General features: G+C 44.2%; 1 protein-coding gene across 2 annotated transcripts in view; it reads left to right on the top strand.

Annotated features, from left to right (window-relative positions):
* Window positions 1-301: 301 nt before the first annotated feature.
* Window positions 302-27,796, top strand: part of pkn2b (protein kinase N2b) — a 30,694-nt gene continuing 3,199 nt past the window's right edge. The window contains exons 1-18 of one of the 2 annotated variants that reach the window (XM_076278411.1): window positions 302-692; window positions 7,585-7,885; window positions 14,817-14,977; window positions 17,955-18,078; window positions 19,161-19,309; window positions 20,420-20,633; window positions 21,146-21,331; window positions 21,704-21,813; window positions 24,422-24,565; window positions 24,727-24,802; window positions 24,951-25,125; window positions 25,350-25,476; window positions 25,804-25,970; window positions 26,292-26,367; window positions 26,460-26,551; window positions 26,980-27,156; window positions 27,441-27,503; window positions 27,627-27,703. In XM_076278411.1, coding sequence (XP_076134526.1) covers window positions 672-692; window positions 7,585-7,885; window positions 14,817-14,977; window positions 17,955-18,078; window positions 19,161-19,309; window positions 20,420-20,633; window positions 21,146-21,331; window positions 21,704-21,813; window positions 24,422-24,565; window positions 24,727-24,802; window positions 24,951-25,125; window positions 25,350-25,476; window positions 25,804-25,970; window positions 26,292-26,367; window positions 26,460-26,551; window positions 26,980-27,156; window positions 27,441-27,503; window positions 27,627-27,703 — 2,440 coding nt within the window. In that variant the 5' untranslated portion in view covers window positions 302-671. The remainder of the gene's footprint in view (window positions 693-7,584; window positions 7,886-14,816; window positions 14,978-17,954; window positions 18,079-19,160; window positions 19,310-20,419; window positions 20,634-21,145; window positions 21,332-21,703; window positions 21,814-24,421; window positions 24,566-24,726; window positions 24,803-24,950; window positions 25,126-25,349; window positions 25,477-25,803; window positions 25,971-26,291; window positions 26,368-26,459; window positions 26,552-26,979; window positions 27,157-27,440; window positions 27,504-27,626; window positions 27,704-27,796) is intronic. The other variant, XM_076278412.1, reaches the window with a different exon arrangement.

Below are 27,796 nucleotides of genomic sequence, written 5' to 3' on the forward strand. Positions count from 1 at the left end.
AAAAACATATTTACAACATATTTAAAGCAGATTATTTTTGCTATTATTATTATTATTATTATTATTATTATTATTATTATTATGCCTACATGTGGATCTTCTTTTCCTGTTTCCATGGGTCTACATCTAAACTTTTTTTACTGCACGATATGAACTGAATAAACAACACATATGAGCACTATATTTGGCACCATACGCGAACTGCTCCTCCTGGGAAAGTGTCTGCCGCATGCTTGCATAGGGTTTATGATCACATGACTAAAAGTGGATGAATTGACTCTAGCTGAGAGAAAAAGCTTTCCAGAGCTGGGCGCTGCGTGTCTCGGGTGGAGTTCCCCGCGAAGACATTTATATCACCAGCACTCCTTCCCAAAGCCTTACTTGTGGACTGTTTGGAAAATAACTTTTTATTTTAACGAGTGTTTATTCTTTATTGTTTTACCTGTTTACATTACTTTTATAAAAGGGATTACTGTGAAGGTATTGTCATGGAAGATCTCAGGATTCTCAGCTGAACCATGGACACGTCGCGGGAAAGCTGATGGTCCCGTTTTTATCATTAAAAGAGGAGCCGAAAGGACTAGTTGGAGAGAAGTTGCAAAGCTGCTACTCTCCTTTGTGACTCACCTCCCATCCACTATCCCGAGTTTGATTCAAAGTTAGAAGGCAAGATGGCGGCCGATTCCGTGCAGGTAAGAAAACAAATTTCTTTCTATAAACAGAGTTTTACACGTTTAACCACGCGAATATGTGCACACGGAACTTATTTGAACTTTAATTGACAGTCGCGTAAGAGGTTTTGTTCATATTTGTGCGCTATTTTAGAGACGGGCTAACCGATACTTCCAGCGCGCAGTTGTGAAGGGTTAACTGGGACGGGGGGATATCTACTTGGGCCTAGGAAATAACCAAACAGCGAACAACTGTTGCTTCACCGCGTTCGCTCGAACAGGCGGAAGAATATAGGGCCTATAGGCTACAATTACATATGTAGACAAAGTAAATCGTTTATTATTCTGCTCTTGAAGATATGTTAGGGCCTACTGTTTGTTTTAGATACGCTCAACAGACATTTAGGTTGGTTAGCTCACCCGATGTTACAGAAACATAACGTAAAGCGTAGGCTATAACGTAATGTTTATGACTTAATGGTATTTCTGGTAGTTTTGGTTAGGCGACTTGTTGTGTTGCAAATAAACTATTTTTTTTGGGGTGTTGGTTAAAAAATGACCATGTCCAGTTTACTTCTCGGGTTGTTTTTGACAGGGCTGTCATGGCACCACGTTTCATGAACGAGGCGATACTTTGTTACTAGCTGAGATTGTTTTCCCTTTCTTGCTCATGCCGAGGAAAAGTATCGCGCAGCGAAACATTTCAAAGGAAATTGTTTGTGGTTGTCGGAAACTTCTTCAAAATATTGTTCAAATGCATAGGCCTATGTTGCCCTGCTCTGTTGTAGAGCAACTGGGCGTTGGTATATTTTTACCCTCTGTCAAACTGATCAATATATTAGTCTGCATTGCAACATGCGTTCGAAATAGCAATAAAGTTGCTTATGGAAATTCAGGTCGGAGATATGTTCAGTCACGCTTAGTTGTGTATGAATACTTCGACCTTGGTGAGAGGAAATCGATGGTCAAGTGGCGTTTCCCTTCCTTTGCGAGGGTATACTGCTGCTGGAATTGGCTAGCAGTCCCCTGCATGTATAGCCTAGCCTACTGTATTGCTCTAGAATTAGCTCTAGAATTTCTCATTTGAGTAGAACAGGCATCTTCAAACAACATTAAAAGTATTAGGCAAGCATTTAATTTCATTTTTTCCCCAGTGTACACCGTCCTTTAGAACCATGTGGTGTAGTCTTAAACAGGCCCAGGTCTGGTATAAAAAGGTCTACCTCTGCATCTGTGCTGGAGTTGTAAACACTGATTCAGGTAAAGTCCACTGCTATTCAGACACCCATCATGTCAGAGATGCAAGTGTTGACTGGGACCTAAATAGAACAGGGCTCGCCTTGTGAAGCTTTTATGGTCCCATTACAATTATGTATTACTCACTTGGTAGTGGTGTTTCTGCCTGGCGTATTTACATTTTGTATGGTGCTTCAACACTGACTCACCCTTTTTTAGTATCAGTTAACTTGTTTGTTGTCCTGTAGCTATTATGGGTTGATTTGATTTCTGCTCAGCAAATCACAGTGCTTCCCCTCTTCATTCACAACTAATTTCTGGTATTTTGTGTTTGGTTTATGGTGTAGATCAAACAGTTGCTGCAAGGGGGCACCTACAGAGGCACAAAAACAACTTACTCTCCTTTTAGCAACTGGTTAACTCCATCCAAAATAGCAACAGAACCAGTCATTAGCGAACACCATGAAATGGCTCTATACAGCAACAAATTCAAAAGCTTGTGTCATCTCATTGACTGGTGGACAGTAATTGCTGTGTTGGAGTGGGTCACTCCACCCCCTCCCCTTCATTCTAATTGCATTGCCATGTTGGGCATATTCCATACCCCAACACATTAGCTGATACTCTTGGCGTAGGTTTTCTCACAGTGAATGTGTGCTTTCTGCCCTCTGGAGCTCTCTTCAGTAGTGGTCCTTATCTGTGGCGGCGATCACCTGGGTTACCTAAAGACTGCGGTTCATTGACTTAAGATGGCCAGACCCTGAGGGTGGGAAGCAGGCGGGTGTAGGATGATTTAGGCTGGGAAGCAGTAGAAGTTCAAGGACAAGGAAATGGCTTGTTAGCCTCTTAGAAATTACATTGGCCAGTCACTGACATGGGAAGGTGTACGTTTTCAGTCTGGCTGTTGTTGCTGGATTTGTTGTGGAGTTTCGTGAAGCAGATGTTTAACAGTGGCTGAACTGACATGGCTCGTGCATGAATTTGTAAAACAGCACTGCGTAATTGTATCATTTGTGACAAACTTTGTATAATTTTAGAACAGCTTTTCCTGAAGCGGAGGCTGACTTCTGTCTGACACTTCCTTTTGTGGAGATTCTTATCTGCATCTTTTTCTTATGATGGCATAGAGAGAAAAAACAGAGGTAATTTCAAGATGGCAGGAGAGAACTCCAACTGGTCATGTGGTGGTGAAAGGTGATCATCAACAGGTCGCTGCCAAAACGTCACCCTATTTTTGAGAACTACATGGCTACATCTTTTTATGGGCTACTACAGTTCAGTGACATAGTGATCCTGAGAGGGAAATGATTGTCCCCAGATGGCTGGTGTAGTCCTCTTAATTCTATGCTAGGGAAACATTGGCATAAGGGCATTACAGTACACACACAGTGCTCTTTTGGGGCAAGATGGGCCTACTTTGTTTACACAGCATGTAATGCAAATTATAGCAGTACCTTTATCTGTATATCAGGACAAAAAAGGTTTCTCTTTTTTTGTCAGGAAGAGTGCCAGAAATGCGTAAGCCTTTTTGATTGGAAGAGTCTATAAGTCGTAAAGAGTGTGTAGAGCTTAAACTCCCTGAGTTCATTCATGCTGTGCTCTTTGCTGTAATTAGCTCATGTGTACGGTGTTTCACTTCACTAGTGTTCAGGGTTGTCACGAAACAGAAACAGCTGCTTAAAGCTGCAGTAATGTTTTGTCAAAAACCAACTCAGCCAAACCTAGCCTAGCCAAAAAACAAGAGTTGTCAATCAAACGGCAACAACAACCCAGTTGGTAAAGTTGATAAAGCTGTATTTGCGCAATATATTTGGTAACATAGTGCTGGAAAAGTTGCTCTTACTCGGATCACAAAACTACACAATAAATAGCCTCGGTAGCTAGAGAGAACAACAGGTGTTTTTAGCTGTCTTTGATCATGTGCCATTACATTTTTTATTTTTATTTAATGCATTATTTCACTCAATACACACAAACTACATGACCTTTCTTTTTTTCTTTCTTTCTCTTGCTTTCTTTCTTTCTTTCTTTCTCTCTCTCTCTCTCTCTTCTTTCCTTCTTTCTTTCTTTCTGTCTTTCTTTCTCTCTCTCTCTCTCTCTCTCTCTCTCTCCCCTACCTACCTCCTCTCTCTCTGTATACTATCCATGTGACTGATTGTCCGTCACCACAGGCATTTGTCACCATGCCACATTCAGTTTGCCACTGGAGAATTACAAACCAAGGTGAAGGTTCTCTCTTGAACGTAGCCGTCCTCTGGCAGGCTGTGGGCTTTATGGTCCGAGTACGTGGCCACCTGTTATCCCTTGTGTGGGAATTAGCCGGTTATGCAATGCTCTGTCCGCTCCGCTCCTGGATCTGTGCGCTGGCCAGGCCGAGTTGCTGGGTGGAGTCGACAGGACTTTTGGGGTTTCTGGATTGGGAGGGAAGCCCTGGCTAACACCATCAGCCCCCCCCCACACACACACACACACACACACCTCATCTGTGCTCTGCTCTCCACTCGGTAAAGAGGAGTGTGAGTCATGGTTGTCTCAGCCTTTCTAAGAGCCCCAGCTAACTGCTGCAGAGGTAGAGAATGTCAGTTTGTCTCATTTCGGATTGTGTCAGCATTGCCCCGTTTGTAGGCATTGTGTTTTTTCCCCCTTTTCTCTCAGGACCTGTGGAGTCACGTATGGCTTAGGGGAAGAGTGACATTCAGGATGAAGGAAGTAAAATGCAAATTAGTCTAAGTGGGATTTACCTTACCTGAGCTGAAAGTTACATTCAGGTTCCTTTCAAACTTCCGCAGGACCATGTTTTGTGTACTGTGTAACAGGTAGCCCAGGGATACCTCTGAATGTGGAACTCTCCCACTTGCTTTAGTAAACCAGACTATATGGACATTTTAGCTAAATACTGGAATGCACAGGAGATATATATTGTTCTCTTGGCATTTATTTAGTAGTGGCAATCAATGCCAAAGAGTTAAATCTAAAAGTTGTTGACTGTTCAAAATTTGTGTCACTTTCCTTGGAAGCTTTCCATGCACCCCCCCCCACACCCTGTGTGTTTATGTGCACAATACAGTACACCTTCTATTCTTGACATCAAGATGGGCCTGGAAAGAGCTTAAGACGCCCTGGAGGGCTTGACGTACACATTGCACGCAGGATGTTCAGACACATGCACACGCAGTCAGTATGCACATGAGGGGTCACAAATGTGCTGTACCATTTCCTCTATGCAGCTGTTATGACACTAATAGCATGGCATCTGCAGGACGAGGGTTGCAAAGGGAGTGTCGTGTTTTTTTTTTCTTCCAAAAACGAAATTGCATTGTGTGAACAGTTACAGAAATAAAAGTCTCCTGGACCTTAAACAGTTCAAAATAATATTCCATATGTTCAAATAAGCCAGTCTTTCAGAAACTCCCAATGTAATATACTTGTTTTAGAAAATTCCCTGCACTTGCAGCTTCGAATCTCAATCTGCTCCATCCCAACCACTAGCCAGAGCCCCCACCGAACAGGAGGGTCACCTATCAGGTGGGCTCTTTGCCAAAAGACACCTTTGTTTACGTCAGGTAAGGAGATAGAAGCCAGGCACGGCCATACATCCGAGGTCTTTGGCTGGTTTTATTTTAAGAGCCGTGTTAACTTTCCAGGTTCTCTCGTCACTGATGTCCTTAACTAGGCCACCGGCCAGAACAGGGGCTTAGGAGGATTTGTGCTCTCTAAACTGTGGTCATTCTGATGTCTAAGGAACAGCCAGTGCGGAAAGCCCAGTGCAAGTCTTCCCTCTTAGTCTGGCACACAGTGGTTTGTATGGGACACTCTGCAGATTCATAGTGAGATCGTGATCCTAAAATCGGATCTTTGCGGAAGCCTAGGAGACGGTTGACTGTTTCAAAGAAGGTTTGGAAAACGACTGAAAATGCGCGACGCTGTTTGTGCAGCTGGAGTAGTGGAGGTGTTGGTAAGCAATCTGACGTATATGCCTTTGTGATCATGCTCTGCTGAGCTGCCCTGGGCCCATTGTTTATGTTTTAAAATAGTTTGATCTTGGAAGTGGAAGTGCGCTATTGTATGCTATTGTATGTTCCAAAACTCTTGGTCAGCTTTGGAAAGCGTATAGAATACTTATTGAACGGTTTCCAACTTTTTATCCCCTATCTTATGCATAATTACAGCATTCAGAGCGTCTGAAATGCTACACTTAGCATGCCTGCGTTGTCTGAACACCTATTATTTTTGAACATAGCAAATTTACCTGTTATTTTTAGTGTGCTGTGGTCGTGCGGGGTCAAGTTTTCTAGTTGGTGTTTTACGCCTGGAGTCAGAAGCCTGAAGCCTGTCTGTGCCGCACCCTATTGATAGCAGAGGCGGTGGATGCCAAGTGGAGTGTTTGCTGTATGCCTGTAAATCAAGCAGAGAGTTGGCTGCTTTAAGGGGGCTCTCTGTGTGTTGTGGAGGTGGGCTGTGCACTCCCAGTTCAAGGAAACTACATGTTTGTGCAAACTGCAGTGGCAGGAGTTGAAGAGGAGAAAGGTTACAGACCAGCAGATGCACTGACAGGAGTTCTAGCTTCTAGCTAGAGATACAGTTGTGCCTAAGTGCTATTAAAGTCAAAGTCTTCAAAACATTACATTTAGTTGTTCCATACAGGTCTTGAAATGAAATAACTGAAAATGTGTTGGGAATGGGATGTTCCAGGTTGAATTACACTGAACCAAACTATTGTTAGGTGACGCACACCTTACGTGTGTGTGTGTGTGTGTGTGTGTGTGTGTGTGTGTGTGTGGTGTGTATGGTGTGGGTGCTTTGGTCATGACGTGTGGAGAGGGACCGCATTCCTTGGCATTGTCTGGTCACTGCTGGCTTTTGTTAAGGTCACCCGGTGTGTTTGTGTGCTCGGCCTAGAGCTCGTTGTGGCACTGACAGAGGCCCCCCTGTGCCTTCCCAGCACACAGATTAGCTGTCCAGCTTTATGCCATTACATAATGGTTCCGTGGCTCCAGACACACGCAAGGCTGCCGTGTCAAGGGCAAAGTCGTCAAGAACCTCTAAAGGGGTCCAGAGACCTGCATAGACTGGCAGCCATGTTGCCCACTCATGAGATCAAACAGAACTACTGTTTGGGTGGGAATTACTTTGCTATGGCCACAAACATTTGTGAAAGATTTAAATGTACACTGACTTCATGTTGTTTTTTTCTTGAAATACTACTTTTGTGTCTACTTTTCCTACCACTTTGTTTGTTTTGTTTCTCTAACATCAGAAGCCTAGTCTAAATGCACTGGCCAAGGACTTCAGCTTTTAGCATTGCAGGTTTATTTTCAGTTGCGGTTATAGGCTAGTTGTTTTGTACATCATTTGGCTCTGTTGACCGTGCAGTGTAATGTGAGTTTAATGTGATTGCATGTGGACAGAAAGTGAAAGCTTAATATAAACTTTAAAAAGCTTTTTCTGGCCTGGATTTGGAGTCATATACAATGTTCTGGAAAGGCAACATTAAATTAAATGTTCATGAAGACGCATTTAGTCGTAGCACAGTTGCTATACTACCTCTTTGCTTGTTTTCAAATGATTAAAATGGATGACTGGTACATCATAAAAAAAATCATTAGTTCCTTGTGGTTTGTTTACGTATATTGTAGCTGTTCAGTTGATATACCTTGTTGTATTTCATAATCCTCAGGGGGACACATTGGGTCACCAAGTGTCCGAGCGCCTCGGCCTGGGCCACAACCTGGACCTGTCCGACACCATGGTGCAGCAGAAGCTGGACGAGATCAAAGACCAGATCAAGCGTGAGATCCGCAAAGAGCTAAAGATCAAAGAGGGTGCCGAGAACCTGCGTAAGGTCACCACTGACAAGAAGAGCCTGGCTTACGTGGACAACATGCTGAAGAAGTCCAGCAAGAAGGTGGAGGAGCTCCACCAGGAGCTGCAGGAGCTCAACGCCCACATTGTGGTGAAGGACCCCGAGGAGCTTCTAGGTAAGGCTGTGGGCTGCGTCACTGCTGATGGTTCAGGTTGATGTGTTCAAATTGCAGGTTTCCAATCACATCTAAGCATGCTCTGCAGGGTGTCCACTAAGTCTTGAGATCATAGTGATGTCAATAACTGTATGTTTTGTTGTTACTTTTTGAATATATTTAAAGGTATGAAAACTGAAATATTTCACTTATGAAAGTGGAAGTATCTTACATTATGAATACACCGTGGGTTTTTCTCAAGTTTGGTTTGCAAGGTCCAGGGGATGTAAAGTGTGCCAGATTGGGGCATCAACAATTAATCGCTTAGTTGTCAACTGTTACATTAATCGGCAGTCATTTTGGTAATTGATTTATCAGTTTGTCATTTTAAGAAAAACACTTAAATTCACTGATTGCACTTTACTGACAGTAAGTGAAATATCTTTTCCATGTGGATAGAAAGCACGAATGTAATTTTTTTTTCACCTTATCGATTAATCGAGAGAATAATCAACAGATTATTTGGCTATGAAAAGAATCGTTAGTTGTAGTCCTATGCCAGATATACGAAAACATGGGTCTAGTTGACTCATTTCTCTTTAACATTTTCACCTTGGCCAAATGGAGCTTTAAAGGCACAATAACAAAACTGTTCCTTTCCACTCATGTGTCAGCTGTCATGACACTATGATCGCAATCACCGTCCAATCTTTTTGATAAATGGTTATGGCATAACTCCTGACCCTTAGAATAGCTACTACAAAGGAGGCTGAGGAGAGGCTCATGTCATTATGCCAAAGGCCAGTAAGTCACTGGATGAGTCTCGACAGGGAAAGGGCTGGAGCTGTTGTTGAAGAACTGAGAGAGAGAGAGAGGGAGAGAGAGAGAGATGCCCCGAGTGTGTTTGTGATCCATTAAGCGAGAGCTGGCTATGGGTGGGGGAGAGTGCTGTGTCTGCTAGACGTAACGAGGGCGTGAGTGAGGAGGATCCCTCTGGGAGTTGCAATCAGTGCCAGAGTGTTATTATCCAGCCCTATATGTTAGTCCATGTGTGTTTGCCTTTCTGGGATTGTATGTTTTGGACACCTTGTGTATATCTTTACTTATTTGTTCACAAGTTCTTTTGGTGTAAATGGATAGCTATTGGACATGCGGTCTGAGGGTGAAGTTTGTATGTGAGTGTCACCTATTAGATCTCTGATGGCCTATTTCTCTGCTAACGTGTGTGTGTGTGTGTGTGTGTGTGTGTGTGTGTGTGTGTGTGTGTGTGTGTGTGTGTGTGTGTGTGTGTGTGTGTGTGTGTGTGTGTGTGTGTAATTACACATATGTCTGAGTTTCCCAGCAATGGTTGCAGTCACAGTGCACAGAAAGGCTGTTGTAATTGGCTGGCTAAAGGCAGGAGTGTACCACTCCTCTCTTCAGCCGGCTGTTTACCAAGAAGAGGAAAAGACTGAGAGGGGGCAGTAAAGAAAAGAGGAGGGGGAGGGTCAAGTCAGGAGGAAGAGGTGGAGAGTTAAAACATGGAGAGAGGTGAGTGAATGAGATAGAAACAGGGCAAGAGAAAGGTAGAGGGAGTATGCCAGAGAGAGCGGGAGAGAGGAGACTTAGGGAGAGGAAGGATTGGGGTTGTTGGCCAGCTGAGGAGATATCTCGCAGTCACAAGGCCTGGCTGGCAGAGAGGGTAAGTCCTGCCTTGGATGTCAGCTGTGTGTGTCAGCCCCGCAAGGCTGGAACCCTGATGAGGAAGTGATTGCATTGACGTGAACAAAGCCATTCCCCCCTGTTGTCCCTTGTCGGTGAGCTGTCATGAAAACCTGAGTGCACCTCATTCGCTATGCGTGCCTTCGTGTCGCCATCTCCACTTCTCAACCGAGTTTCCTTTCAGTTTCTCCTGTTAAAAGAAAAACAATTCCATTTTCTTAAAAATGTAAATGCTTGAAATGAATGCGAAATTTGAATCCAGTATGATGGTTGCAGGTAGTGTCGCAATGGTACATGGAAAGTATAAGCACTGTTTTGTAGTGCTGCCACTAACGACTAATTTTCTAACGACTAATCTTTCGACTAATTTTTCGATTAGTCGACTAATCTAAACGACTATTTTTTTTTAAAATCAAGTGTTTGTTATTTTGTTGTGTACGTTTTATTTTGAACTCAACTAAAGGGAAAACGTAAAATATATATCACCCTACTTTTGTTAGAAGCTGTATTACTGTAAGTAAACTGTTCAAAAACATTATGTATTAAAAAAAAAACACCCATTTAAAATGCTACCTTCAGACCTTTGATAGACTTTATTTGTATGCCAGTGTTGCCATCGACATAGACAACTTCTTTGACCTGAGGCCCGGTCATGGCATACTTTGGGGTCATAGGGCCCACCTACATGAACCCACCCCCCATCAAATTATCATTATATCACATCACAATTATTATTGTTATGCTATATTGTTATACATGCACTTCAAAGCAGCCAGTGTTTAAAGTGCTAACATTGTTCACAAAAAGTTTGAAAACATGCACATCAGAGGACTGCTTTACTAATGTAAAATATAATTAGAATAGTTCTATTGCTTTAGCATGGTTGCATGATAAATACTTCTCAAAACAACAGCAATTATATGGGTGTCATCGTTTTGGGATGTTTCCCTCATGCAAGCATCATATACTGGTAGGCAAATGGAAAGAATATTTACATATTTAATTATGCCACAAGCTTTTGGCCACGTTATTCAAATTTGACTATACAATACTCTAGATAGTGTATTATAGTCTGTGCTCTGTTTTTATGGAAGTTGCATAAATCCACATTGTTCTATTAAATGTAGTTTCATAATTAAATAGCTTTCCAATAGGTTGAATTGGAGATTTGCTACCAACGTTATCAAGTGGTTTCAGTTTCTCTCGCGCATTGAATGAACGTATTACCACCATTTAATTGTATGCCTCTATGTTTGATGACACCAAATTAGCAAGTAATTCATACTGATTGCAGAAAAGTTTGTTTTCTTTTTCTGTCGGTCCGCGGTTCCTTGATCAATTGCGCAGCAAATTATCAGACGAAGCCCCGGGAATAATTTCACTCCGCGGCTCCGGACCAGCAATGTCCACGTTACGGCCGGTGCTGGTTAGGTGCTGGTCCGCGCGGCCCATAGTTTGAGAAACGCTGGACTTTGAAAGGCGACAGGAGTTGAGGACTTTGCAAATGAGCCTAACATCAGCATGTTCAAAACAAGTAGGCTACAGGCACTTTGCGCGTCTTACCACATAGGTTACTTCACTTTATCAGTTGGCTTGAACGCTAAAAAAATATGCGTTGTGACTTATTGACCATGGGAAATGACGCGCACCTTGATTGTTGATATCACGGGCGGCGGCATGTTCGGTTTAACGTTTTTTTGTATGAATGAATTACAGTAATGACACGCCGTTGCGTTGTCAACGTGAGACACTTTATTTCAATTTCCACAATAGGCTACTATATTAGTCAGAGTCTGGACTAGCGTAACCTACTAGCTTAGCTCCCCCCCACTTAGCTCTGTCTAATAATTAATTGCGCTGAAAGCAGGCAGGCACGCAGCTTTGCTGCTGGCATTAACACTTGCGTGCATAGTGGGGTTTAAAACATGCCAAAGTCTTAGTAGCCTGTTTAACATCCAAAGACAGTCATTGTACTTTTCAAGAGTTAATAACATAGAGTTAATATAACATTACAGCCGTGTGAGACCAAAAATAAATAGGCGGTCAATAGTAAAACGACTCTTCGACTAAAAAAAATTGCCGTCGACTAATTTTCATGGTCGATTAGGTCGACTAAGTCGACTAATCGCGGCAGCACTACTGTTTTGAAAAGCACAATTCAAGTTACATGCTGTGGTGTGTGCCCTTTAGCACTTCTTGATGTAAAACTAAGGCCCTATTTCTACCCCCCCCCCCCCCCCATGCAAGTCAGCTGCATTTACATCATGGATTTAATTACTCTAGGCAGTGATTTCAGTGAGTTTGTCTATACTTACAATTGAACTTTAAAAACTGCAAAAGAGTAGTGTAAAATCCTATCCTTGGTGTCGTATGCCAATTTTAAACACACGCACACAGACACAGACACACATGCACACGTATGCTCTCTTTCAAAGGCTGCAGTAGTATGACGAGCTGCTTCTGCATTGGTGTAGTCTGGATGTAGTTAATCCCTCTGCCCACCACAGGGCAAACAGGGTACTTATTAGGGCCACTTTATGGCACACCTGCCCTTTGAACAGCACACGCTTAATTGGGAACTTGTAGCACTTACTTCTCCTAACAGGCTGGCAGACACAAAGCCAAAGCCTCGTCGCCGGGCAGAACACTTCCCAAGCCCACGCCCAGGGGAAGTGTGAAGCAGTGTCATCAGTGCAGAGCCACTCTGAGGAGATGGCTCAAATTCACTTTAGGTTGAGAGAAATCCAAACTTGTTCACAATGTTTTTGTGAATGTGCTGTTCTTGTAAATGATGACACAGACTTAATTTGTAACATTCAGTTGTTACGTGTTCTCAAAACAACAACAAAAAGAAACTACTGGAGCAAAGGTTACTTATTTCAGTGTTAAAGCATGTTTTTTGTTTTTACAGTACGTCTCTGACCCTGACATACTATGCGTTCTCCACTCCGTTGTTTGTCGTTCTGAGCACGGGCTGCCTTTCATTTTATAACCTCCAGTTAAATCACAAGCTGTCAGTCCCTTCCCACTGAAAACGGATTATTAACGGGCGTAATGATGGCTTGGCCTGGAGCTCTCATCCTTCACGCAAGAAAACAGCCAGGCAAACTCTATATAGCCCCTATGCCTTAAACTGTAGGCTCCAGCTTTTTGCCCTACATTTATGTGTTTTCATTTTTTTTATCGTCGCCCAGATTACAGGAAGAAGGTCTGAAGTGTTTAGATTTCAGGGAGGTCTCACGGAGATAACGAAGATGGGTCCCGCTCCATTTATAGTTCACTAAATCTGACTCCGATCTCCCGACGGTGATTGCGGTTAAGTGTGTGAAAGGAAGGAAGGCGCGGGTCCATACACGGTTACTGGTGACGACGGGCAACGTGCTAAAACAGAGGCCGAAACTGCAGCCTTGAGATGATCCATTTCCATTGCGTAGTTAGGCATGGCGACTTGGTCTCCTGGGCTGTGGTGTGGGAGTAGCCGAAAAATGGGAGAGAGAAGGGAGACTCCCATTTCCCTGTCCATGTGAAACTCTGCAGTGGGACACTGACGTGTTCCAAGTTTAACAGGGGACCTAATTGAAGTCTGATCCTTTTTTGTGTGATTTTTGTGGTTGCGGGTAATGAATGATTCATTGCCCGTGTGACACGGTGTGTAAATGTGTGTGTGTGTGTGTGTTTTGCTGGTGCTGGTGTGCCTGTCCTGACACGAGGAGATGATCTCATGCATCAGTACTGCGGCCCCTGCGGAACAAGCTGCTGACTGAAGGTGCGCTGGAAGCCCCGTGAGGGCCGAAAGAGTGCACACACACACACACACACATGAACGCCCTCTCCTCTCGTCTCCCTGAAGACACTCTGTCCCTTGCGTGTCTCAGGACTCACTCCCTGATTTATGACTTCAATACTCTCTGTCCATCTGCGTGAGCTCAGTACAGTACACCACAGTGGCTTAATGGGATTTTTCATGGAGCAATTGTCAGTGCATTGGTTTAATAAGAATTCAGTTTTGCTGTTCCACTGTTATTAATAAAAGTTAATTATTGTGATTATGCTGTGGGTATTCGTGTGAATTATATAAAGGCATGTCTTGTATTATATGAATTTCGTTGGCATGGTGTGTATTTTCTCCCATTGCATCATCACTGCAGTGTTGGGTTGTGTTGCGTTGCGATGAGCATTGTGTGGCGTTCGCAGCAGTTTGTTTGGCTCGAGAAAGTTACTGTTTACCCAACCCTCGCACGAGTCATTCCACCCTGGCCAGGACCAAGGTGGTTGTCGGTTCACATAGAGCGCCTTTCACAAACCGGCTTTGGCTGTCGCCTGCAAAGCCGCACGCGCGGGTCCTGCCTGCACACGTCCACCCCCCCCACCCCTTCCCGACCCGCCATACACACACACGCGCACACACATACACAATATACAGACACGCATACATCACCCCATCCTCCCCTCCCTTGAACACCAGCTTATTAAAGCTGTCACGTATTGTGTTTTTGTTGCGCAACCTCCGTTTTTCTACTTCAAACAACAATGGAGGTGTCGCCCTGAGGAAAGCCCTCTTCTATCTACTGAGGCCCAGGAGGCAATTGTTGGAAGTGAAGGGAGTACGGAGTCGCTGGCTTTAACCGTTTAATGGCCCTGTGGTTTGGTGGTGTTTTGGCAGCTTAACTGTTCAGCTTAACTGTGAAATGTTTTCTTCATTTTTATTGGTGAAGAGCCTCTCTCTCTCTCTCCCCCCCCCCCCCCAGAGGGGGTGGTCTTCATAAAAATGTCCTTGTTGGATGCCTTGTTTAGACTGTGTTTACTTTTGTTTGGACTTAGTTAGAAGACGGCTCATAATGCCGGGCGTTTTCTTTATTACAGTTGATCATAATATAATGTGTGTCCCCATCTATTTGCTTTTTGCATCTCTGGTTTTGATTAGTTCTCTGTATAAAGGCCTTGTTGCTTTGTAGTGTCAAACAAAGCCTTATTGATAATTAGTTCAAATAAGTGAAATAAACAATCTGTGTGAATCATACTGCCTTGGTGGCAGTTTTTTTTTACACAGCTGAGTCTCCGTTCCATTTGTCCTCATTTCCGAGAGCTTTGTTGTAGTTGTCGTTCCAGCTTCATGTGTATCTTCATTAGCTATTTCTGTGTGCAGTAAGTGCTGCTTTCATCAATGTCAAAGTATGCTGCTTTTACCATAGAAAGTTTTTTTTTCTTCTTCTTTTGACTCCTAACGGAGCTCTTGTCTTTGTCCTTGTAGTATCTGAATATCCCATGACCCCCGACACCCTGAGCAGTGAGGCCCGGACCTGCACCAACAGTAGCCGCCTGGCCGCCCTGAAGAGGCAGAATGACATTGAGCTCAAAGTCAAACAGGGGGCTGAGAATATGATCCAGATGTACTCCAACGGCTCCTCCAAGGTAGACTGCCTGGCTTTGTGTATCTCTGGGTTTCTGTGTATGTCTATGTATGTGATGTTTGACTGAGTGTTTTCACTTTGTATATGTGTGTGTGCATGTGTGTCTTCAATTTGTGTATCTGCGTCTTTGTGTCTGCCCATGCATGTGAGGTTATTTGTGTGCGTTTATTTTTCACATGTTTATGTCTATTTATGTCTTTTATGAGTGGTAAAGGGCTACGATCAACTGCAGAGGCAGCATGATTTACATAGAGCAAAATGTCTTTACGGGGAATAAAAAGGATCAGCAGCACTTGAAAGCCATTCTGAGTGCAGAATTGTAAACACACACAGCAGACACTGGAAGGGGGAAAAAAGAAACTCCTATCTAAAATAGCAACCTTAAATGTGAAGAATTCAGTCCAACTCAGGAGCCGTCTGTACAGAGATGAGTCCTTTGAAGTGAAGGGGAGATTGTTTAAGTTCCATCCCAAAGAAATGGAAACAGATGGGAGAGAAAATATCCAATAAACCTGGAGAAGTGGTGGAGGGACCTGGATATGTTGGAGAGATAGCAAGTCATCAGTCTGAGCCTGAAATGCTGTGCTGAAAGTGTCTCCTTGTATTAGAAGTCTCATTAACCCTGTTGTACTCTGTGGTTCCTGCAAAGGAAATCTGAGATGAACCCTATATGTCCTCGTACGTGTCTTAGCGAGTGGATCATGAGTATTTACCTCATTTTTATTTTCAGTGTGCATGGAGCCGATGTTGTTGTTGTTGCTGTCACTGTTGTTTTTGTTGTTGTTTACAGAATGATGACTTGCTCTAGTCCTGTAAAGGGAGGCCACTGTGAGACAAGAAAAATAATATGTGAAGAATTTTCCCAGAGTAAAACCCAGCCTTGACCTGTTGCTTCCTGTAACTGCGACAGCAACCCCCACCCCCTCTGACTGCATCTCACTCTCTCTCTCTTGCTCTGAGCTTTGTTACAGAGTTAAAAAGAGATGGAGAAAAGGCAGCAAGAGTAAGCCCACAGGCCCAGACAGTGGTCTAAAATTAGCCTCTCAGCTTGAACTCAGGACAGAGGAAGTGGAAGAGGACAGGTGATCAGTTAAATCTGTTTACACTCGTTTTTCCCCTCCAGCTTTTCTCTCTCTGTCTTTCTCTCTCTCTTTCTCTCTCTCTCTCTCTATCTCTCTCTATCTCTCTCTCTCTCTCTCTCTCTGTCTATCTTTCTCTCCCTCTCCCTCTCTCTTTCTCTTTCTCTCTGAGGCCCAGAGTTTCTCCAGCGAAGCTGCCAGTGAGGCATGACCAGGGATTAGGGTGGATGCCACTGTCCCAGAACAAAGCAGTGATCACTCAGGCTGGGATATTGAACCAGATCAGTCTGTGGATCCTTTATGACGGATTAGGATTGTGATCGGGGTTAGGGAAGCCAGATTAGCTGCGTATGACATGAGGAAATGTCGGTCAGTAGGCTGTCAAGCAGCCCAGTCGTTCTGTTTTTGTTTTGTCGTCGTATCTTTTTCAAATTAGCTCACTTTCTGTTTTTCTGTGCTCGGCATGTCGGGGCTTTTTCACTCTGTCTTGCCTGCTATCAACAGAGCGTCATTTGTTGAGGAAGTGATATAAGTCAGGAATGTCTGTCATGCGTGGCTCTTGAGCACCAGGAAGAGGGCTGAGGCAACAGGAAGCTCTTTCCTACCTGACTGTGACACGAGCTAAGTGACCCGTGGCCGCTTCAGTCACCGTTGCACCGTCACGCTGTTGACAACACACCTCTCAGTCGCAACAAGTATCTTTCCTCCGTGTCTCTCCCCCCATTATTTCCCTGCAGTTTTGGGTTTCTGAATGGAGGCTGTGGGTGAGGATGTGGGCGCGGGAGCGGGAACATGCGGGCTGCTCTTCCCCTCTCTCTCTCTCTCTCTCTCTCTCTCTCTCTCTCTCTCTCTCTCTCTCTCTCTCTTTCGCTCTCTCTCTCTCACTGCTCCACTGCACGGGCTATTCTAGGTTAGGCCGGTCACATGCTTGGAGAGTTCCTGCAGCGCGTCCTGCAGGAAGTGCCTCCCAGCTGGCGTCAGCAGACAAACGCGCCAGCCTCAGGAAAAGGGCCCACTTGCTTGTTCTCCACTCTACACCCCCCCCCCCCCCCCCCGGCATGCTCCGCTCCACTCTGTGACACCGACCGCTCAGCTCCCAGTCAAAACAGAGATTGGAGGATTGGGCCGGACATGAAATCGGCCACTTCTGCCACTAAATTCCATAAGCTCAATGGCATTGTTCAGCAATGCTGTGCCCGGATTGGAATGTTGACCTTAGTCATGGGTTGGTTCCCAGAAGCGGGTATTTCAGTGCACTGGTGAATAAGAGACAAATGACACATTTTCAGTGTCTTTCCCATCTGTGGACCGTGGGACATGCATTGCCATTGTTTTGAAATGGTGACTTCTCAAAGATGTTTTGTTTGCTTAGATACCATAACACTGCACTAAACATTATGTGGATTAGCCATAATTAAGATGACTGGATGAGTCATCTGTCTCATAACAGTACTTAAAGTTAGTAAACAGTGGTCTTTTAGATATAAGGGATTCATACAGTTTGTAGACAGTGCTATTTTAGATTTAAGGAATTCACAAAATTTGTTGACAGTGGAGTGTTAAATTATGAATCCCTTATATTTATCAGCTTCTACATTAACTTGTCAGTGAGGCCCCATGCAGTAGTTAGCATGACACTTGTTTAGTAATCCATGTTGTTTTTTTGAGTAATTTTATTTTCAAATCAACTTTGAAGTTGAAGTTTTTTTGCTCTGTCTGGTATCAACTCAGTATTTCATGGACACATGCAATTATCATTTCTAGAATATTTGACTGAGGCTCAATGTTGTGTGCACATAAGATTAGATAGTCAAACTAGCATGGCTGACAAAATGGAATATCTTTCAGTAAGTGTTTTTGTCAGAAATTAAAGCAATAGTGTCCCCGCTTTTGTCTTAGGATCGCAAGCTGTTAGCTGCAGCCCAACAGATGCTCCAAGACAGCAAGACGAAGATTGAATTCATCCGCATGCAAATCCTCAAAGCCACCCAGGCTAGTGAAATGGGCTTTGAGAGTAATGATGGTACGTATTAGTCCTCTTGCTTCCTGTTCTCGGGGATCAAGAGAATTGTTGAAATATGAAATTACTTTCTACACTCTGATGCTTTACTCATTAGGATAATTGATCATGATTACTGTGTTGGGATTATCAGAATTATTTCTGAATTTTCTTACAGAATTTTTTTTCTTCAGAAATGCATGCATTCTTGAAACAAAAACATATTTCACAAAAGAACATTGCATTAGCCAGTTATTTAATTACAGCAAAACCAATATCCCACTGTTTCCGTATTGAGAATATTTAATAATGTGTGATACTGCACAATTCAACACTTGATGCAGTAAAACATTCAATAGTATTATGACATTATCAGATAAAGAATAGACTCGGTATGCCTATCTTGTAGCCTGGGAACACCCACACCTTCACAACTGTACAACAGAGTGGGTCTGGAAAAGGTTCATTGACTAACGACTTCCAGTAGGGGCATAACTAGCAGTGAAATTGGTAAATTGGTACATTAAGCTCTTACCAAATCGTTTCAAAAGTGTAGCAATCTTGTAAAGGAAGGTTTTAAATGCAGTTGTTTACGCAGTTCCAAGGTAATACACGTCCATGCCAGATTAGCGATTGTATTTGTGTGCCCGTGTTTTAGGGACATTTGAAATGGGCTTCAATGGCCTCTTGGCCAGACGGACCTGCAGAGCAAATCCCAAATTTGCCAAAAGTTTGTATGGGTATTCCCAGGCTACCTACCGTCGGCTGTGACCGCTCAAGGCCATGGTCACCGCTGCCCCAGGCTCTTTCCCTAGCCTGTATTTAGAATTAATTATCTATGTATACTATTGCGTAGTGCCTGACAACACCCCTTAGTTGTTCTAAAGTCACTGTAAGCTACAGCCTCTTGTGGCTTATTGCTTAAACACACACACATTAACCTAACTGCTGTCTTAATCTCAGTGGTTTCTCAAAACCTCATCTACTTGAAAGAGAGAATCTAGGAGGAATCTAAGGAGAATCTAGAATCTAAAGGAGAAAGTCTGTGAGTGCTTTTGTGTGGGTTAGTGTGAGTTCTTCATGTGTGTCATGTGACCCCTGTGCAGTTCCTGGCACCAAGCCCATCATCAGTCCGCTGGACCTGCGGCTGGAGGAGCTGCGACATCACTTCCGGATAGAGTCGGCCTTGGCAGAGGGCGCCCGCAACGTCATGAAGCTGTTGGACAAGGTGGCCGAGAAGAAGGGACACTCTGAGGTGAGAGGTCATTTGGATCTGCCCTTAATCAGTTCTCTAATCAGTTTAGATCAGCCTCAGTTCTCCGCACTTCTGAAAAAGGGGCCATCCTAGAGAAAGAGAGAGGGAAATATTCAGGAACATTGGGACTGGTAGCTAATAAATGTCATGGAGATATGTAGCTTCAGTATCTACATTATACCAAGTGACCGTTCTCGTGCTTGATGTTTATGAGAAGTAGGAGGTTTTATTTTTGTTTTATGGCGTTACCATTGCTGGGTCTTCCCTTGACCTTTAGGATAATGAAGATGAATATTGCATGTGTGTGTCACAAAAAAACTGTTCCCCACCTTAGTCGGCTGCACTGTTAAGCCACCAGTCAGACTTTGGTCGCAACGCCGTGTGAAATGTTACAGTCAGGCTTGTGTAGGTGGGTGTCGATGTCGCACGCCTCCATGGAATGTTCTAGAGCGAGTGCAGCATACTGCAGCCCTCTGTGTCCCATAGGCTCACCCCAGCCTGCCAGTTCTCTATCTTGGTCTCAGCTGCCCAGTGCAAACGGCCAGGGCAGTCATACGGCCGTGCAGTGTGTGTGAGTTTGCACATGCCAACGTGCCGTGCAGAGGGTGCCTTCAGAACCGTAACTGCAGTGAGATGAGGTTTTGTATGCAGGCCTTGTAGGCTGCTTTCATGGTATCGGTCGATCCAGGTGTGAGGGAGGGGTCATTACTGTTGGCTGCCTGTGGTTGCAGTTTTAGACCTTTGACCATCACTTCATACACACTGTAGGTTGAAGAGATAAAACATTTGACAGACCACAGACGACTGTAGGTGTGTTTGCTTGCCAGCAGGCCTATAAAACAGGCTGCCTTTAGCCATTTCCTAGTGCTTAATTTGTCTAATTACCTATTTGATTTACTTACTATAAGTAGCCAGTATGAAACATAGCCTAAATGTTAATATGGAATTGACCGCTTGGGTATGGCAGGTATATGAGTATGAGTATAACTGTATTAGTGTTGGGTATTAGGAGTGAGTTAGATCTCTCTTTCTCTCTGTATTCACTCTGTTTTTCTTAATTTTTTTCTCTCTTCATCTCTTCCTTTCCTTTCTCTCCTGTCCTCTCCTCAGGCCCAGGCGGTGCTGAATGACTCCAGTCAGAAGCTGGACCTGCTGAAGTACTCCCTGGAGCAGCGGCTGAGCGAGCTGCCCAAGAACCACCCCAAGATCAGCGAGGTCAAGGAGGAGCTGGCCATGGTGGTGTCGCCTCCGCTCAGCCCACGCCAGAGCATCATCTCCACACATACCCAGTACAGCACGGTGGCCAAGCCGGCCGCGCTCACTGGTACGACACGCCAAGCCACCTGCACGGGCCCGTGGGCATGCACACACACACACACACACACACACACACGTACATCCTGTCAGACACCTGTCACACAGCCAAAACTGGCGCCTCTCACCTGTGCAGCAGCACACAGAAGAACACACACGCGTGCACCACACACACAGAGTTTTGAATGGCCAAAGTAAGCTTAGCCATTTTATATCCACCTTTTGAAAGGCAGGGAGTGGAAAGGAGACTTCCTGTTAGTTTTTATCTTATGATCCAGTTATTCATTGAGTTATATAAATGCTAAAGAGTTAAACGTTCAAACTTGACTGGTATTTAGCAGACACCTTTATCCAAAGCGACACAGACTCGCAATGGTGTGTTTGGGAATCAAATCCACCAGGCCTGCTAAAAAAAGAGTGTTAATACCTGTATATAATGCGCTATTCATACACCTGTAAGGCAACACAATAAATCAGACTCCTTTCATTAAGTATTGGATACTGTGTGGGTTTGCACAACAGGTACATTGGATGTGAGGCTCATGGGCTGTCAGGACCTGCTGGAGACCGTTCCGGGCCGCGCCAAGGGAGGGACGATGATGCTGCCGGGCTGGAGCCCCAGCGACGCCCGCTCCTCCTTTATGAGCCGCAGTAACAAAAACCGTGGCAGCAGCAGTCGTAACCTCTCCAAGTCCGACGAGCTGACCAGTTGAGTGACCACCCGTCTTTCTCTCTTTCCCTCTACAGTATTCATTTAGATCATTCTGTCTTTCCTGCATGTCTAGCGTAGAGTATATCTTAACGTTACTCAGTAACTGGGTTTTTAAATAGATTTAAATCATTTTTGTAAGTGCTCAGTGGGAAGGATTTTGTGTTGGGGAAAGTGGTGACGACAGCAAGGCCTGAGGTACACATACTGTAGATGTAGAGGGCTTTGGCGTCCTCTCAGCGTGAGCCCAGGCTTTTCTTAGAGACTGATCCTACCCTCTGCTGCTTTGGGGATGGTTGAACTAAACTGTGTGTCTGTGTGTCTGTGTGTGTGTGTGTGTGTGTGTGTGTGTGTGTGTGTGTCTCATCCAGATGAGATCAGTGCTGTGCTGAAGTTGGATAACACCGTGGTGGGCCAGACCAGCTGGAAGCCTGTCAGTAACCAGGCCTGGGACCAGAAGTTTACCCTCGACCTGGACAGGGTATGCGCACACTCATTCTGCCGTGCATATTGACTCCATTGTACTTTATCTCTCCCTCTTACTCCCTCTTGAGCACTCTTGACTCTTCCGCACACACATAATTACGCACAAGATTTACTACAATACAATCTCTCTGTCTCTGTCTCTCTCTCTCTCTATCTCTCTTTTCCTTTCTCTTTCTCTCTCCTCACTCACTCTCACAAACACACACACATACACACACTACTCTTTCCCTTTGTTCCTCTGACCCATCAACCATGAAAAGCACACTACTACACAAAACTCCCAACACTTTAACTCACACAGTAAGTGGAACAACCACGGGCCCTTCTCCACAATTAACTTTGGCAGTGTTAATCCAGGCTTTGGCTCACCCCTCTCACATCCCACCTTCTGAAGGCAACTTAAAAAGGAGTACCGCCGTCGTCACTCCTAATCTGTTTGTTCTCTCTCCTCACGCCCCGCGCCCCCGCACCCTCCCGACGTTCTTAAATCCTCTGGCTTGGACAACAGTTTGAGTTACCTGAGCGCAGGACTGTAAAAGTAAACTCCCTGGACCTGAGGCAAACCATGTGTTGATATCCTTGTGTTGGAAGAATAGATGCAATTGGCCACCTCCCACCGGTGTGTCTGCTTTGATCAGCTGGCAGGAGACAGGCAGGAGTGAGGGGTTTTAAGCATGGGGGACTGGGTGGTATAATGGAGAGAAAAATACATGGTAATTTTCCATTAAGGTGTCTGCTCCTGGAGAGGGGATGAGTGGGGGGTGGGGGGGTCAGATGACGTCCTGGCTTTTGGATGGGAGAAAAGACGTGAAGGATGAGTTCAGTGGGTTTGCCTTGAAGTTGTTCCAATAGAATGAGCTCATTGCACCGTGTGTGTGTGTGTGTGTGAGTGTGATAATTGACATAGCCAACACACACAGGGTGTCTATCCAGGTCTTCTTCTAGCCCCTGTGTGAGCGAGAGTGTGTGTGTTCTTACTAATTTATTTACCCTGATTAGCTCTTATCAGCTATATACTTATACTGGATATGCTCTGTTAGTGTTAGCCCTTAAGCTAAGTGAAGTTGTGTAATGAGGAGAGACTGGTGTCTGGGACGGCTGACTCCTAGTCCTCTCACAAGCTGTCATGGGTCTAGTGCCAAAGTGTTAAGACGTTGTTATTTTGGTCCACAACCCCACACCTCTGCTAACCTGGTACTTTGCTGTACACTACAGCAAGTGGTATCAAATAGAGTGCAATTTATAATTCTAATAGTCCAACATGAGTTCTGTCGACGACGAGAGTTGTGACGCGAGCAGGGAAACCTGATTTAGGAGTGGTGTTTTGCATGATGACGTTTCTGCTGCTTTTCCTTTTGTATCTGTTTGGCAAGGGCGAACATGCAATCTGAGCCAAATTGTCAATCTGAGCCAACGGTGCTTTTGCTGTATCCATTCACAAGTTACCTAAACTGACCTATCCCTTTAGCTGCAGATGCAAGATGTCTTGGCCAACGTGAACAGTGTTATGGTAACCTGAGCAGCAACTTATTCTACTGCCATGAGGGAACATGGTTGTCCAAAAACTGTTGACCAGGAAGAATACCAGCTGGCATAGGGGACAGGACAGAAATATGATCAAGGCTAGTTGCAAAGGAAGTTGGCACAATGTATTACTCCGTGTATTACTGCCTGATGGCTATAGGTGATTATAATGGAAGTTCCCATTAACTTGTAGCATTCTAAACATTTTAGTTAAGGAGGATATTTTGACCTGTGTCTGTCTGTCTGTTGGTTGGGTTGGTTTGTCACCAGTGTTGCACTTTACTGGCCTGACTTTCATGAAACTTTGTGGAAAGGTGTGGCGTGGGCCAAGGAAGACTCGTGTGGCGCCTACACGAATATGATTAAGCTTCCGCTAACTCCACTAGATGCAACATTAAAGGGGACTGTTGGGCCTCGGGCAGTATTTTGTCTACGGAGTGCTTTTCTAGTTTGGATTTTGGTTATGCTCTCTGTATTTAGTGTCACATGTGATAAAGAGAGTGGACCACAGCTGAGAGGGAATAGTAATTTGATTTCATTAAGTCAGAAGAGGTCATGTGAAACTTAAGCTAAGAGATTTTTCAGCTGAATTCACAATGGCTCTGAACCTGTATATGAGACTAGTTTTTAGAGATTTTATAATGTCCCCTGGGGATAATCATATACACACATCATTCCATGTTTCACAGCAAGAGAGAGTGGGCACAGCACCACATATAACATATAACAGAGGAGCAGCACATATAACATGTATCATAACACCAGTCCACACTCCATACATCGCATCATAACATTCAGGTAGGCACAAGATCCTTTGGAACACAAACCACATAACAGACAGGGGTAACAATTGTCATGCAGAAAGTCAGTAATGTACAATACAAATGTAATATTGAAAAGTCATTGTCCCTTCTAATAGTAGTAGTGTAAGCTACTTCCTCTTGTGTGTTGGTCATGAACCATGTGGTTTTCATCAGTTGTGGACTTCTTTGTTTTTGTGAAATGATCAATAGAGGCATAGTTGCATGTCTTGTTGTTGGATGCTGTTTGTGCTTACATGTTTGTGATTGCGCCCACAGTCACGTGAGCTGGAGATTGCGGTGTACTGGCGCGACTGGCGCTCCCTGTGTGCTGTCAAGTTCTTGCGACTGGAGGACTTCCTGGACAACGAGCGCCATGGCATGTGCCTGTACCTGGAGCCACAGGGCACACTGTTCGCTGAGGTGAGCAATCCACTCTAGGCTGACCCTAGATCAGTACCCGGGAGTAGCTCTCGTATTCATCATGTGCCAATCATCATTTTCATTTCCTAGCATGAGAAGACCATTGTTTGAGTCTATGAGATCAGCCTATAAAGCCTCCTCCGTTTGATCTTGTTTGCTAGGTTACCTTTTTCAACCCAGTTATTGAGAGAAGACCTAAACTACAAAGACAAAAGAAAATCTTCTCCAAGCAGCAAGGTGAGTTAAATTGTCAGGTGTATTGTGTTCTGATAATAAAAGCTCCTGGCCTGCAGAATGTCCACATCAGTCTAAATTAAAAGAAAATTGTCAAAACACACACAAACCTCTGTCTTTCTTTTCACTTTTCCCTCCTTCCACGCTGCAGGAAAAACGTTCCTGCGCGCGCCACAGATGAATATCAACATTGCCACATGGGGTCGGCTGGTCAGGAGGGCCATCCCCTCGGTTAACAACTCCTACAGTCCCCAGGTGCCCGACCTGTCAGAGCTGGGCCCCGAGAACACCCCTATCGGCCCCGCAGACTCCCCCACACTCTCCAGGTACACACACACACACACACACACACACACACACACACACACACACACACATACAGGTATAGCTCAACAGAGTCCCTGATTCACGCTCTCAATTCTGTTAAATGTTCTATTTGCAAGTACTTGTAAATTAGAGGCACATGCACAGAAGGGATTCAGTCCTGCTGTAAAGTGTATGCTGGCGTTCAAATAGTTAAAAAGTAATCACCCACCTGTTTAATCTCCAGCAACACTACAGTGACCAAACTTGACTTTGACAAAGAGGACACCCCTCTACACAAGCGTCACTCGATCGCTGTGGACATGCCCGAGGCGCTGGCAGAGGGCAAGCTTCCGGATGGAAAAGCAGTGCAGGTACACAGACAGTGTCTCATGTGTCTATGCATAACTCTGAAATTGACGTCTGTGTGTACCCTTGCATTGCAGAGTGATTTAGTGTATTTAAAAATGTGCAGTTAAAGGACGTTACTATTTTTGTTATTATTATTATTAATTTCAGGTAGTTTAACTCAATTAGAGTAAATTAACTGTATTTTGTATTTTCTTTGTTTTTGTTTGTGCTTCTTTAATTAGATAGGTAAATGTCAGCTTCCATTACAGTAAATCTAATAAAGAAGCCCATGTGTCCATTCCTGGCCTGTGTAAACTTGTCGTTCCACTGTGTCCCAATCACCCTAACAGAGTCGTGCTGTCCCCTTCCCACAGGATGCACTGGCGACCTTTGACTTCCTGAACGACCGGCGGAGCAGCATGGTGGTGGGGCCCCCAGGCCACGACAGTCTGGTTGAGGACGAGACCCCGCAGCCGGAGCTCGAGCTCACCGCCGTCCAGCCCAAAGCAGAGATCAAGTATGCAAACACACCACTGAGCAGTAGCTCGCAGCAACACACAACATGCTTGTCTGTGTTTTTAAAGATTAAAGGATGCTTGAAATGACATGAGACAGATTGCATGTAGTTCTGGTACATCTGGTAATGTGTGAAATAGTGGTAGAAAGGAGGGGGTTGAGAAAGGGAATGTATATGGAAATGTACAGCAACGTTCTCAGTACATAGTGTGTGTCCCTGTCTGTCTTTGAAATTTGATCCATTCACTGGGCATGGGAATATGGTGAAATATTCTTGCTCTTATGTTGTGTGTGTGTGTGTGTGTGTGTGTCCTGTCTCTAGGGAAGAAGAGGAATTCCAGTTCAGCCTCAACGACTTCAAATGTGTTGCAGTCCTTGGCCGTGGACACTTTGGGAAGGTAACCACCATCAGCTGCAAACCACATTTGTGACGCTTAATTTAATTTTGCTCACTGCTCAGACCTCATGGTTTCTCCTCCCTCTCACCCAGGTCTTACTGGCTGAGTACAGGAGCACGGGGGAAATGTTTGCCATTAAGGCTCTGAAGAAAGGTGACATTGTGGCTCGCGATGAGGTGGACAGGTAATCAGAGTGGACAGTGAAAGTATCAGGTTGAGAATCTGCCCTGTAATCTGTAGCCTTGTGCACATGAAGTTTACTTTCTGGGTATGAAATATGTTCATGCAAAGGTAACACTAACTGACCATCAGTCACTAACTGACCATCAACACAATATTGATAGATGATAGTCTATGATTTATGATATAATTTGAAAGCTGTCATTTAAAGTCATGTACAATGTATTAGAAAATTACCAATACTATTAGTAATTTGTTACTAATTGGAGTCATTGCTGGATACACTTGTGTTTGTGCATTTTGTTAGTAATTTGTTGTTAGTAATTTGTTTAAATTCAAAATGAATAGGATTGAAAAGCATCTGTGTTCACCGTAAAATGTGATGGTCATTTCTTCTTCTCCTTCTCCCACCCCCAACCATTCCCTGTTTAGTCTTATGTGTGAGAAGCGCATCTTTGAGACGGTGAACAGCGTGCGGCACCCATTCCTGGTCAACTTGTTCGCCTGCTTTCAGACCCGAGAGCATGTGTGCTTCGTCATGGAGTATGCTGCTGGAGGCGACCTCATGATGCACATTCACGCTGACGTCTTCTCTGAACCCCGTGCTGTGTAAGTGCCCCACTTCACACACCAATAAAGCTCCCTCCTCATGTTCCATTTCTCTGGCATTCATTTTGCTGGACACACATACACACACACACACACACACACACACACTTTCATTTCTTCATTCATAAACAGGGTTGCTCCAAGTTTTTTAAGTAGATTCCACTTGAAGTCAGATCTGTGAGACCTGTCTGCTGGTGTTCTTTGTTTTTGTGAAAATCTGGTTCTTGGGCCTTATTGACTAACAATGCAATAATGGTTTAACATTTACCATTTTTCGTCTCCAGTTTCTATGCTGCTTGTGTGGTCCTAGGATTGCAGTTCCTTCATGATCATAAGATCGTCTACAGGTAATGTCATCATCATGGAGATTAATTTGATCTCCTTGGCTGAATACTTAAGAGCGAGCTTCCATCAAAGCTTTTTATCATAAAAATATTTGACGCTTATACTGCTTGTGTGTCCTCTTTTAGAGACCTGAAGTTGGATAATCTCTTGCTGGATACAGAAGGCTATGTGAAGATCGCTGACTTTGGCTTGTGTAAAGAAGGTAAGGGGGCCCTCAATTCTAGATGAAAAATGAAGCCAAGATGTGCTGTTTATTTATTTTATTATTATTATTGTAAAAGTATTTTGTGTTTTG

Source organism: Alosa pseudoharengus, unplaced genomic scaffold, assembly GCF_046254945.1.
Source record: "Alosa pseudoharengus isolate Yale_2024_CS ecotype anadromous, Long Island Sound unplaced genomic scaffold, YU_APseudo_1.1 YU_APseudo_1.1_scf_11, whole genome shotgun sequence".
Taxonomy (NCBI): domain Eukaryota; kingdom Metazoa; phylum Chordata; class Actinopteri; order Clupeiformes; family Clupeidae; genus Alosa; species Alosa pseudoharengus.